A 13702-nucleotide genomic window follows, 5' to 3' on the forward strand; every position below is an offset into this window, starting at 1 on the left:
ACTTACCTGTAAAGCCCTCATGTGACTTCAGCAGAGGGCAAGAAGTGTGTGTTGAAGGGTGGCCTTTGGTTTCTGATGGGAGAGACCAGTGGCAAAAGCACACAGGTGAAGTGGAGGGGGCTGCTTCTTTCAAACTTTCAACCCTGTGCCTCTGTTCAGAAGTCCCCAGGGATGAACATCAACAGTTGAGCGCAAGATGATGTAACCCAGGCAAAAGCAGACAAATGATGCCATAGTCACTAATGGTGACTATGTTGGCTTTTGCAAGATTGGTGGACAAAGTATTTGCTTTTATAGTGGTAACAAGGGGTGTTTAGAACTGGGAGAAGAAAGCTTGCTCTGACCTTCACCAATGGAAAACCCAATGGCTCTGCATCGCATTGGATACTGCAAAAGGACCACCATGTTGCATGTGCATGCAAAAAATCCACACTGGATGAAAAGGCTGATAATGTAGTGTTTATATATATATACAAAGGCAAAAGAGGAATACAATGTTTTTTTGTTATGTGTTTTTTTTTTTTTTTTTTTTACAGAAATCTCCAGGGTTTTTTTTTTTTCCCCTCCCCTCACACAGATGGATAAAAGGCAGTACATTTCTTGAAAATAAAAGAACACAAAAAAAAGGATTTGTACTGAAGTGTATTTTTTTTTCCCATCACTAATATAAAGATCGGGGTTCCCAGCCACCACTGTGTTCCTGAACATTGTATAAAAAGTAGACTACAAAGTATGAACACATTTAAAGTCATTAGAGGTGAATGTGACTCTGGTGTGTCTTCAAGAGGGGGTAACCCCAACATACCTAAAGTCAGATGCAGGCATGTCAGTCATACAGGATGTTAGCAGCCAACAGCCCTACAGAAAAAAACAGTCCTAGGGAGGAAGGACCACACAGCCTATTTCAAGTACTCAGTCAAAGTCAGGCCCAAAAGAAGAATGACAGTGTGGATGTATGCAGCTGTGTATTTTGGGAAGGGGACTGTTAACAGTTCTGACCTGTCATGATAAATGTGAACTGACATTATGCCATTGTTTTTGTCATATTGTTATGAACATATAACCCCCCCCCCCCCCCCTATTATTTACATGGGAATTTGTATTATCTAGCTTCCCATGAAACATTTATCAGTGAAATGAAAACTGAACACCGACCCAATGCACTGTGAACACATCTGAATACGCTGGACTGCCCATAACTGCAGATAAACTTTTTCAGATTCCAGTTGTGTGAAGTGGTGGGAACGTCACACTTTTTTAGGATTCTAAAATGCCACAATTACAGTTAAACCCCCTAAAACATAAATGTATTCAATCTTGGTTTAAAAAAAAAAAAAAAAAAAAAAAAAAAAGGTGTGAGAATGTCAGTTTCATTCTATCAAAGGATAACCATCAGTGCTTAACACTGAAACATGTTTTCTAAACTTTAGGATCACAGCTTGAATCATTCATAGATGAAACCAGTGTGTGTGATGTGATGAGGACAACCAATCAGTATGGCAGTTTGCAGAATGTGAGTCTGTTCTTTGACAGGTAAAAAGACCAAAACGAGCAGTAGTACCCTGAAGGGTTGTTGCTTGCATCTAAGTCTTCATACTGACCAGCAAACCCACATAGCATGACATCAGAGATCACAGTTAGGAAAGGTTTTGGCATTATTAACCCCTAAAGAAACACAGTGATGGAAGGGCAGGTCCCTGGATAGACACACATTGCCGACTTAAAAAATAATAATAAAAAAAAATGCTGTAGTTTCGACATTGCAGTCTCAAGAGTCACACACATTATTAACAGGCTGCAAAACAGGAAAAAAGAAGGTATGAGTGAAAAAGTCAGATATCAAGTACAGAACAGTACTTTTTTTTTTTTTAAACCACATGGTAACAGTTTTTGTGTTAACACCTTGTTTTGACACTTAAAATGATTTTCTGACACATATTGTTTTATTCTTTCACTTCTTTTAAAGACACAAGGGACTGATTAAGAGCCATTTTGTTCAGAAGGATCAGTTCCCTCCCCTTGGATATTTTGTGCAAAACATTATATTCAACTGTCTATCCACCTATTTACTTTATATATAAATATATATGTCTATGCATATGTATACTTTAAAACATTGCTGTCTGGGATGCCTGGCACTGCTGTCAACTTGGCCGTGTTCGCCGTCGACTGGAGCAACAGCGAGACCCATGCAGAATATGAACGTTCGCCTTCGATCCCAGACAAGCAGACAGGAGACACGAACCTCACACAAAAATCCCGCAAGAAAATAAAAAAGGACAAAAACTTAAAAGTGGGACAAAAACGACGGAAAAGCCAGTTTCAACACAGATCACAGACACAAACAACAAGTTTACTGCTTTTGACTTTTCTTTTTTCTTCATGTTTTACACAAATGTACAACACCATTGGTTCGCTCACGTTTCCACGCACACGTGTACACAGCACATGGACTCAGCTACTGTGGAACGGCTTGGAGTGGGGTAACAAAGAACCACACACCTCCTGCCCTTGTGTGCTTGCATGTAGAACACTTTCTTAAGCTTATTAACTCCAAAACAAGACCAAGAAAAACAAAGTGAAAAGGAAAGAAACAACTACCATTGTGTAGAGCAAACTCTTACAGTATCACCACGACCCTTCTCAGCTCTCCCAGTCTCCTGTGCGGGAAAGTGTTTGGCTTCCCCAGACATTCATCCAGTGTCCAGAAGTCACCAGCTGATCTCTTCGCTGTCAGCTGTGCCTTCTTGCCCTCTCTGGGACCTGATCCCCGAACCCTTCTTTGGTAAACAAAAAGGGACAACAACCTATAGCAGTGCTTCTTATCTTAAGGCCCCAAGCTGTGGGCCACAGATCCTGCTGCTGAAAAGCAGAACAGTTTCCCATGTGATGCCAGAGCTAATGTGCATCAAAGGCAGCTGAGAGTATTAAGTGGATGGTAAGCAACAGAACCAAATATAGTTCAAAGATGCTGTGTCATTTTTGACTTTCCTGAACACGGACCTGTGTTTTAAAATATCTAAGATGCCCGACAAATCGGCGTCTGCATGAGTATGGCACTAGAGATCAATCTAACCCACGTGCACTCAGGGCTGACGATACTAGAAGTATCCCCTGAACCAGTGACATGCACAAATGTGATCAATGCCACCAGAACCAGCTCTGTCCCCACAAAAAAGCTCAAACGACTTGAAATGTAATTCAGGAATACAGTTTCTGCTCTCAGTACGTGGCCTGTGTGCTTTAAGTAATCACAAGCACGTGATATTGTTGGTATACCACAAGCGATGCTGCCAATCAGTACTGCTCCTGGCAATCAGATCTCTCTGTTCCCCCTAAAGTACACAGCTCATGTAAAACCCACTAGGTTTCAGAGAGCAGTTACTGCGCAAAAGCACATAATCCCAAGGGACTTGCATGAGGCTCTATTTAGTCTGAGGCACTTGCTTTTCTTAGTGCCAGAGAACAGGAAGTCAGAGAAGAGCCAGTAAGCATTTGCTCTAAGAAAGAAGGGTACTGACTCATGGATTGAAAATGGAGGGGGGCATCTTATAAAATAAGTCCAGCTAGTTGGCTATTTGCTGCACTTGAACTTCCACAGAATAAGTAGAGGAACAGCAGCAGTAAAGAGGTAACAGAGTGATGACAGAGCTGGGTGATAAGCTACAACCTGGCTGGACTTGGTGTGACGTGAGGTATGACAAACTTCTCGGCACAGGAAAAGCAGTCAACAACACGAGGCACAGAATTCTGCTTCTCAGACAGGGTGAAGTAAGCCAGTTTTGGGCTGCAAAGGGTAGGCCCATAGCATATCAGAGCCTGGTGCAGATCCACTGCTTCACCAAGTCATGACAGAGCTCCAAGTAGGAACAATCCACCTCCCTAGTCTTGTCCTCTACAGAAAAATCACCCTCTTCTCAAGCCCTGTCTTCAGAATTCATTCTAGGCAAAAAAAAAAAAAAACCTATTGTCTAATTACCAACAAAACTCCAGCCAAAGAACAGCTACTACTTCTCCACTCGTAAAGACACTCTCCTCTAACAGTGTTCCCCATCAAGGAAGAACGTTTGAGGCAGACAACAGGGCAGCTCTGTAAGTCATCGTCAAAAACAGCCAAATAAGAGATACGGGAACCATTGGGCAGTAAGTGACTGGTTCACCGGGAGGAACTGTACATGATGCCATTACTAAGGTGTCTAAGCCTATCCAGCTGTGACCCATTCCATGTTCAGAGTCAAAGGTAGAACTCAAATTCATCTTGCAATTTTGATAACTCTTCCCATGACACCCTCCCGTGTGTACACATGCACCTCCACTGCAAGCTGCACACTTTACTTGAAACTACCACAACATTGCAATCGTTATGACAGGGTAGGGAATTAAGTACCAGGTGAACTTCCTAATGAAAAGCAATGGACTCTTCCCTATTCCTGCCTTGTCGTTTAATGATTCTCTCAGATGCATCAGCCCCTCTAGCAGGTTGCAGCTGTACTCAAAAACACAGATGTTGGTGTGCATTTGCAAACAGTGACTCCAGTTAAAACTGTTTATGGGAGAAGAGTCACCAGCGTCCAAGCCCTCTCTCCTGTAAACATGAAAATTGTTCTAGTGTCAAAATGCATGTCTTCAAATGGCACAGCTGAGTGGCCAAGTTTGCTGTGACTTTTGAAAGTTAAATTTTTGGTTGCCTGGCCGTTCAACCTAAGCAGATAGTGTTACTATAGCAAGTGACCAGCAAAACTGCCTGTTAATTCTGCAAGTCACAAGTTTATAATTGGAAGGCAATAACAAAGGGACTAGCTACAATAAGACAGCAAAAAGATAGCAGCGAAGTCATAAATTAAAGGCAATTGTGTTTCAAACTTTCAGACTTCTCAAAAATGTGTCAGCTGAAGTTGTGGTTTTAGGGATATCCCAAGTGATGACATGTTCACACAATTACGTGAAGACCATTCACTCTTGTAGCAGGTTTTTGTCAGAAACTTGCGTTGACCTCAAAGGTGTGTGAGGCAACTTTTGACAAAGACCCTTTTGGAGAAGACTACTGTAGTCGTAGTGTAAATATGAAAGGTTGATGTTCCTTTCAACAACAATCCAAGCCCAAGGTTTCATAGCAAATCTAAGTCTTGATGCCAGGATTTATTTGGTTATTCTTTCAGGAGAAAGATGGTTTTATGAAACACTGTCCCCAGCTTTGAAAAGGCCCAGAAACCAACAATTCAGACCTTTTTTCTTCAAGCAACTAAAAGACCAATCATGCCTGCAATGTAAGAGGAAACCACTAAAAAGATAAAAGTATTCAATATCTTTTCCACCATTTTCAGCATCTTGCAATTCTAACATTATTGTGCTCACTCATTATCAAGCGTTTCTTTCCCAGCCCCAAACCCGGCACAAAAGACCCCAAAACGTGCTCTTTAAAAGAGGGCATGCAAGAACACATTTTGGGCATCTAGTACGCAACCAAGCAGATATCAGTTACAGTGTTCTAAAATGGGGGGCTCTACTCTCCCTCCAGTGGGTCACCTATGCTCAACACATGCTGGGAGGGGCCAATATATGAATTTTAACCTGGAGGAACATCCAGCAGCCTGTCCCTTTTCACAATTGTAAACAGCCCCCTCCTACAGTGGGGAAGGGGCTCAGGTGCTCTGGAAAGGGTTTTCCCCTCTCCTGGAGGCGGTGCTGGGTCTCCAGGAGCCGGACTCTTCCAGCAGGATTCAGCACGTATACTTCTTCCCATGCCAAGCTTGTCCTTCCTCTGGTGACTGGGAGGTCATGGTGGTGAGGTGGGTTTGGCACATGGTGTACTCCCTGAGGGAGACTGGAGGTGTGAGGATAGGGTTAGACTGGGAGGAATGGTAATCTAGAGGAACACTGGATGGGGGGTGGGGGCAGCTGTGAGATGTCACAGGGGTAGAGAGGGCAGGGTCAGGAGGACTCTTCCAGGGCATTGACCACCTGCTCCAAGATGTCAGGGCAGTGGTCTGCAATCTGTTGCAGGACAGAGTTGGCATACTCCTGGAGTTCTGCACTCTCCCGCTCACACTGCTCCAGCTCACACTCCAGCTGTAAGAGAGGGAAAGAAATTGAGAAACAATGTTTCCATTTTCTCAAGCAACTGAGAGCTTTTCAGTACAAAAGAGCAGCGTTCCATGAGCATCAACTGGGGAACTGAAGATCAAGCAGTTCTGTTATGTGTTTTCAAAACAACTCCTGTCACTGACCACACACCCAGATCTTCCCTGGAAGAGAACTCAGAGAAGGCATGGCTGGTGGAGGGCATGGCCTGCAACCTCTAGGAGACAGCAAGAAAGGTACAAGTCCAGCAGTTATACAGACACCCTGATGAGTTAATACTTAAACACTGCGGTCTTTCCACCTCCTTCCACCATCCACTGTCTCAATGTCCAACTTAAATCGCCCTTTAAATTCCTCAATCCAAAAGTGACCATTAAATGACAGTTGGAAACAGCACTGTTCTTTATGTGCCATTACATAAAACACTAGACTCTGAGGCCATTGAAAACGCTTCATTTTCCATTCATTAAAGACAACTACAGCTAAAAGGGAATGTAGCATTTTATGGCACCTCTGATTTGATGATAATCACAGGTGTGATTGGCTTTACTTTTCCAGTGCTTTAACCAAGTAATTTTTGAACAGCCTTCTGAACAGCCATCAGTCTTCATAACCACAGGTGGAAAGAGATAGAGCAACTTAAAGAAGCTTGTGTCTGAGTGCTGAGCTGGACAGGAATGCAACAATGCCAACCAATGCATCCATACAGAGGAAGCAGAGGAAACTCAGCCCAAAGGAATCCTGAAGAGGGTATAAACAGAATCACCACAAACAGCATCCCTTCATCCTTGAACACCAGGCCATCAGCTGAGAGACGGAGGGATGAGGCCAACATGAATTTCAGTCCTCTGCCCATGTGGATAAATGAAAAGAACCAAACCGTAACAGTGACCTGATCCCTGCTAAAGTGCCCTGGATGTCACCTTTCCCTGTTGAGTTTGTTCCTGCTGAAATGCTTTTCTGCATCTAACAACTTTGTACTACTTTTGCTTTTCAGTTCTGGACCGAGGCCAATGATCCAAAGCCCATAGTTCTCAGCTCAAAGAAAGCAGAGTGTTTTGCAGAGTCCACAAAATTATTTTCTTTGGCAGACAAATGTTAAGTCAAATTTAACTGGGTTAATGTTAAAGACATCTGCAACTATAACTGAAGGTTATGTTCCAATACTTCCAAATGTGCCGCTCTTTCATCTATTTTATGTGAGCCTGGATCATGCAACAAATCCATAATTAACAAAACAAAAACAAAAGACCACACTGTTAAGAACTACTGTCAAACCAATGTTGTTACAGCTGGGAACTCAAGCAGGTTTTTTGTGAACAGAGAATGACAAGCACATGTCCACATCACGGTAACAATGCCCCACACTGAATACTAAGGAAAAAAACGTGCCCTCAGATGCTGAACCTGAAGAGCATCCCAGCACAAGCCATTGCATGCTGACAGTCACCATAGCTTAAAAACACATTCTCGATGACTATCAAAAACTTTTTCTTGGCAGGGTTGCAGTGGAGCCTATTCTCGAAGCCTAGGATGCTAGGCCAGGCAAGGTACATGATGGCTGGGAAGCTAGTCCATCACCAATTAGCCACAAACGCACAATTATGCATGCGTTCACACACTACAGGTGAGCCTCTAATCTACCTGAAAGACTTGTTTGACTGTGGAAAACCAGATGAACAAAGAGAAAACATGCAAACTCCACACAGACTAAATGGGGAACAAACCCATGCTTAACTGTACGGTTAAAGTGTCGTGAGGCACCCGAACTACCCAACTGTGCTGCGTTGTCTTGTTAAACCCATCTCTCACCTACACTCATTAGCTTTTAGTGCCCGTTTACGACAATATACTTACACTTTAAGCATAATAGTAGTAAAGATAACACAAAGCAAACTAAAATGTAGACAGTTATTCTAGCTGAATGCTGTATCTTTGACCCCAAAAAACACCAATAAAATGAAAGGTGGGGAAGAGAACAAGGAGAGAAACCAACAACAGATGAGGTGTGGAAAGGCAAAGACGGGATGCGTGTCCTTCCCAAACAATATGAAACACTATCAACCTGGCCTTACTATCTCACTTTATCTGTAGCTTCACTACACACTCGGACAGTTGTGTAATAACTACAACCAAGGGAGCTCCCAGCTGGGGCATCTGGGTCAAGGCAAATGACAGCCATGACATACTAAACCACCACAGAATCATTCACAGGAAGGGAATACTGAGACAATAGTAATACTATTCATCAACAGATCTTTAAAGGTCTTAGTGTTGCTGCTTAACAGAGCATGTATCTCAAATAACTGGAAGGGGAGGAATGTGGATGAAGGTGTGAAACAAAAACAAACCTGAAACACTATTTGCTCCCTGCCTATGAGGGCTGCTGGTGTCTTTTTTCTCCCATGAGTCCCAAATGAAACTTCCCAGTGCAGATACTGTGTGGGAAGGCATTGCCACCCAAAACTCTGGCTGTTGCTCCTATGACTTGGCTCCCATTCTGCCAGGGGAAGGGGGCACATGTGTGAAAGTCTTCAGGCCATGCATTCAATAAATCTGCACTGAAAAAAAATATATATACACTTTCCATATACTTAATGCCACAGTCCTCACTATACACACTTCTGGCCAAATTTTTTGCCCAATGGGAGCAATGTTTCTTCAGCTTCCTCTGGGTGCTGAGTTTGGGACCCAGTGAAATGGCAGGTGCATATAGAAGTTATGTATCTACCTTACCAGCCCTGTCCTTCAACCACTGTCCCCCATCTTATCCCAATGTTATCTCTGGAGTTGCATGATACAGCCCTTCCCATTTACTTACCTGTAGTGTTTTATGGCTCTCTAGGACACAGGGAAGCTGCTACCCTGAAGCTAGTAAGCCAGTTCTTACAGTGACATCTCATTACCTTTGCATCCTCACTCTAAAGTTAACCATCTACATATTACTTTGTGGTACCCTGTCCTAGCAGGCACTGTAGTTCTTTGTGCACTGTTTTGTTCAAGAGCATTTACAAAAATCTCATGCATCAACCTCTTGTTTTCTATTACTGAATGACACAGAGAACTTCTTTTATGGAGAAATCTCTCACATATTCAGTGCCGAGTGACAAATTAGCCTCTCGATATCCAACCACATGCATGGAGAAAAGCTAAGAAAATACACAGGAAAAGACAAAACACACATTTACTTCATTTAGCTGCACCTTTTCTCCTAGATATACTCTAGATTTATTGCAATACAATACCTATACTCATATATACGCCAGATCAACACACACTCACAGACTATGGGTTCACACAAACAGTGAAGTCCAGTATCCACCATGAGTTGATTCAGAATGCCAAAATGATTTTGCATAGTGGACCTGCTCATCAAGTAGTGAATATGACTTTCCTGGGAAGTATTTAGAGGCTGGAGTCCATCATCATCCCCATTTGACCCTTCTTGCTCCACTCAGATCCCACAGAGCCCCTTTGTACTCCTTCCTACTATAACTGCAAATATTACAAAATGATTTTTAGGTAACTTTTTTAAACTACACAGCAGCACATAAACCCAAGGTCATTTTGTCCTTGCACTTTTGACCAAGTTTGCATTTATGCCTTTTTTTGTGTTTTTTTTTTTTTTTTTTTTTTTTAAATTTAGTGGCAAAATGGCTTTCTTTTGCACTGTTTTAACTACTTGTCAGGTTATGCAGCCATACTTTGTATACTTCGCCATCTCAGTATCCATTAAGAGGAGAAAGCAACAGTCTCACCATGATCCTCTGAGTGACCAAACATCTATAAACATGAACAAAAAAAGATTTCTAGTGAAAATATCTTGTTACGCTCATATTAAAATACATTAACAAATAGTACAACCAATCAATGAATGCAACATTATATGTTTTGTATGTAATTTCAGCCTCATTAAGTTATAGTAGAATGCACAGAAAAGATGTTGTATCTCATTTCAGCTTCAGCCACAATGTTAAGTGCATTGGCAATCTCCTGAAAGTCGTTTACTGGGGGTGTGCGGTGCAGTGAGTCACAATCACCATCAAAAAGTAGTTTGAAATAACTTCTTGAACACACCCACCACAAGAAGATTAAAGTAAAAAAATGATTCTGTTGTTTCTTACATGCATTTTTGAATGTGCCTGCCAGTTAGTAAGTACAAACTTGGCCTGAATGCTTACAATGCTGCCAGAGAGATCTGGTCTGGTCATCAGTCATGCATGAACAGGGAAGAAAAAAACCAAAAAAAAAAAAAAAAAACCCAGCATCTTCTGTCACTGCTTCATCTCTAAGAATGTGCCCAATGAGGAATATTTTAACTTCAATAAGACAATAACCCAAACTGTTTGTTTATACAAAATAATGAATGGCCCATACACACTACAAAAAGTGGATGAAATATTTAGTATGGTTTTCTGCATATATAGCTGCTATGGGCTTAAATGTAGTGCAAACATAAAAACAATAAAATAAAGCCATTAGAAAAACACATTTCTAGGCTGTTGAGCTATGTACCCATGGCAACTGGTACAGAAGTGCCTGCTGGGTATGAACCTCTCCCATCAGTAAGACCCACCACACTCCTTTGCAGGAAATGTTGTCCTTTTAAAAACACACTTAATAGGCCACTTACCATTTGTAAATTGCATTCTTTTATATGTTAAGTTCTATAAAATTTGCTTTTGGCTGCCCTTATATACTTTTTGCTTTAACAATTTGACTGATATATGGCCAAAAGCTGGGCAGGCCTGATTTTTTTCTTGCCTCTCAACATGGTTCTTTTAAATTCCCACAAAACACTACCCTAAGTATGGCCAAATGAAGCACAACTCTAAAGTCAAATTTTACATTTTATGAATGGCATCAGCAAGGGGGTATTGACAGCACTTTTTTTTTTTTTTTTTTTTTAAAGGACAGGCTTATTGTATAAGAACTTATAGCACACTGCTCAATTATTGTACATCCCAAGCTACAGTTGAGACAACCTGCACAGCTATCAACAAATTTTTTTCCTTGTCCTAGACACCACTGCCTTTCTCAGGTGGCCTGGTGTGTTGAGAACAAGCCTCTATCTGAAATAACATTTTTTTTTTTTTTTTTTTAAAAAAAGAAGCTGACTCAATTGTTTGAACTTGTGGCAACAAATTTTCATTTGTTGCTCTTTAGTCTCAGCTAAATCCCTGGATTTATTAGTACGCAGGTCCTTTAAATGGTTCCAACGGATGAACAACCCAGGAACTGAAGTATTTGGATCAGACAAAGCTCAGAGTGGGGGAAGTTCTAATGCATTCAAGTCCCTGTTATTTAGTAACAATGAAAAACAGGGAAAAACCAATACTTCCACCCACCAGACACATCACAACTGTCAAATATAATATTGTGTGGAATTACAATAAAGTACCTTAGAAGACTGATATTTGGTTTGGAGTTTCTTACTCAATCTCAACCCATTCCTGTTTTAATCATTTCAGGGATTTCATTTTCTCACCCAAAGTGTTTTGTGATTAATACAGGCTGGGAGAACAGACAACTTTCTAGAGCACTTTTGCACATTTAAGTAACTGAAAAAACTGACTTTCCAATAGTCTGCAGGAAATGTTGTACCAGACAGAGGAAAATGTTCGGTTTGAGGGTGTGCCTGCTAAGCCGTGGTTCAGTGATGCATCTCACAGGCTGTGGGAAATTCTCTGAAAAGAAAAGCTGACCCATCAAAGTTCAGAGATTGTAGGGTCACCCAATGTCTTTGTGGGCATGAAAAAGAAGGTAGAGGAATGGCTCTGAAATTATACATCACTCATGGAAGCATTCAACTGCTACTGTCCCCAGCTGCATCTCCACCACATCCTTACTTGAAACACACTCTTGTCCCCAGACACTGGGAAAGCCTTAATCACATTTCCTCACCCAGGGGGCAACATCATTCATAACATTTTACCATCCCCACCCTCCCACTCCTTGCTAACCAGCCTCTGTCACATTTACATAAACACTGCCAAAGAGCAAACCCCCACACCAATTCGAGAATCTGAGAAACATTTCAGTCTTAATAACCTACCTCCCCAAAGGAAGGACAAAAGAGAACTGGGTCAGGACTTTGGTGGCACAGGGGAGTTCTCACTGACACTTAAATCAATTAACCCCTCCTACCTACGCCTCTGGTCTCCCCATGACCCAACAGCCACTAGCATCACTTTACACCCTACTCCCACCCCATCACTCGAAGAGCTTGTCACATGAAATTACATGGCCTGTTGGTGGTTGCTTGGGACCCCAAAGACAGTCAGATCAACCCCCTAGAACTCACCGAACTCACCAGCATCCAACCTCAACAAAAAATAAAGTTGAAATAAAGAGCAATGGCACAGGTGATTCCTGACAAGTCTCATCCTTGGTTATCAAGAGCAGCAATACTATTAATTCAGTTATTTGAAAAATTGTTGTCCTTTCAGACAGCAGTATTGACTCAAGATACATGTCAAATTTGTCTTTTGTTAATGGTATTTCTAGAAACATTGGCTGCAGAGGGATAGCAGTGAGAGATTTGACACAATGAGGGTCTGGGAACCAGATTCTCTGGTAGGGAGGTTCTCTCTGATCTACTTCTCAGGGTCATGCACCCTCCTACTGTTAAGGAGGGGTTAATAACGGGTGATGAGGACATGATCCTTCCTTTATCCCTTCACGCTACCACTGCCAGGTGCATGGGGCTATGTGCAGGTGTGCCACAGTGATCCTTATGATATGTCGATCAAATGATTATTTAACGTGAAATATTTGTAGTACTTCATTGTGATTTATACAATAACTTATTTTGGATGTTTTAAAATGAATGTGTTTATTTTCCTTTTTTTTTTTTTGCCAAGAACTGATTCTTTACCCCATAATAAACAGTGTTAATTTGATGCCCTCACAGTGGGAATTCTCCTAACGGCACGATTTCACTAAAATTCAGTCTAGGTGAAGACTGGTTTATATCCTTTCACATCTTTAATTGAACAGATTAATCTATTACAGAAACTGACCAAATACACACCTATAGTCCTGATTCAAGCTATTTGTTGTTGACAAAAGTAACAAACTGGTATAGGGATGAGCTCTACTTTCACAATTGTCTGGGAGTGCGGATTGGAGTAGACTGGCTGATGGAAAGATCCTTTGCATATTAAATCACAATTAAAAGTGCAGCCAGACATGCAACTGTCTTCATGCTCATGAATATTCATAAGCACATGCTGCAGACAAGAAAAAAGTTTACATTAAGTTATGCAAGAAAATATGTCATTGGTTTTCCAGTATGACTGGCTCAGGAGTATGACAGTGTTATGGACCTCTACATCCATACTGACATGCAGTCAAGCTTTGAACGAGTGGTGGGTAGCTATGCTACAGCTTTTGAATATCCAAGAATATTATGTCACAGCAGAGTTGTAATTTTCTGTGGGTAACAGTGAAAGAATAAATGAATTAATAAATTACCTGGAGCTAACTCAACAGTGTGCAAATTGCTTTCACCCTTGAATGATCCACCGTATTCTACAAATCTAATTTCATAATCTACCTGAAATGGAACTGGAATGTGAAATTGAATATTAGCAGATTGTTCATGGTTGCAAGTGTTAGA

General features: G+C 41.5%; 1 protein-coding gene across 4 annotated transcripts in view; it reads right to left on the reverse strand.

Annotated features, from left to right (window-relative positions):
- Positions 1-1073: 1073 nt before the first annotated feature.
- erc1b (ELKS/RAB6-interacting/CAST family member 1b) overlaps positions 1074-13702 on the reverse strand; it is a 135804-nt gene continuing 123175 nt past the window's right edge. For all 4 annotated transcript variants that reach the window (XM_018730054.2, XM_018730053.2, XM_018730052.2 and 1 more), the window contains one exon: positions 1074-6069. In XM_018730054.2, the coding sequence (XP_018585570.1) occupies positions 5932-6069 (138 nt within the window). In that variant the 3' untranslated portion in view covers positions 1074-5931. The remainder of the gene's footprint in view (positions 6070-13702) is intronic.

The sequence above is a fragment of the Scleropages formosus genome, chromosome 21, assembly GCF_900964775.1.
Source record: "Scleropages formosus chromosome 21, fSclFor1.1, whole genome shotgun sequence".
Taxonomy (NCBI): Eukaryota; Metazoa; Chordata; class Actinopteri; order Osteoglossiformes; family Osteoglossidae; genus Scleropages; species Scleropages formosus.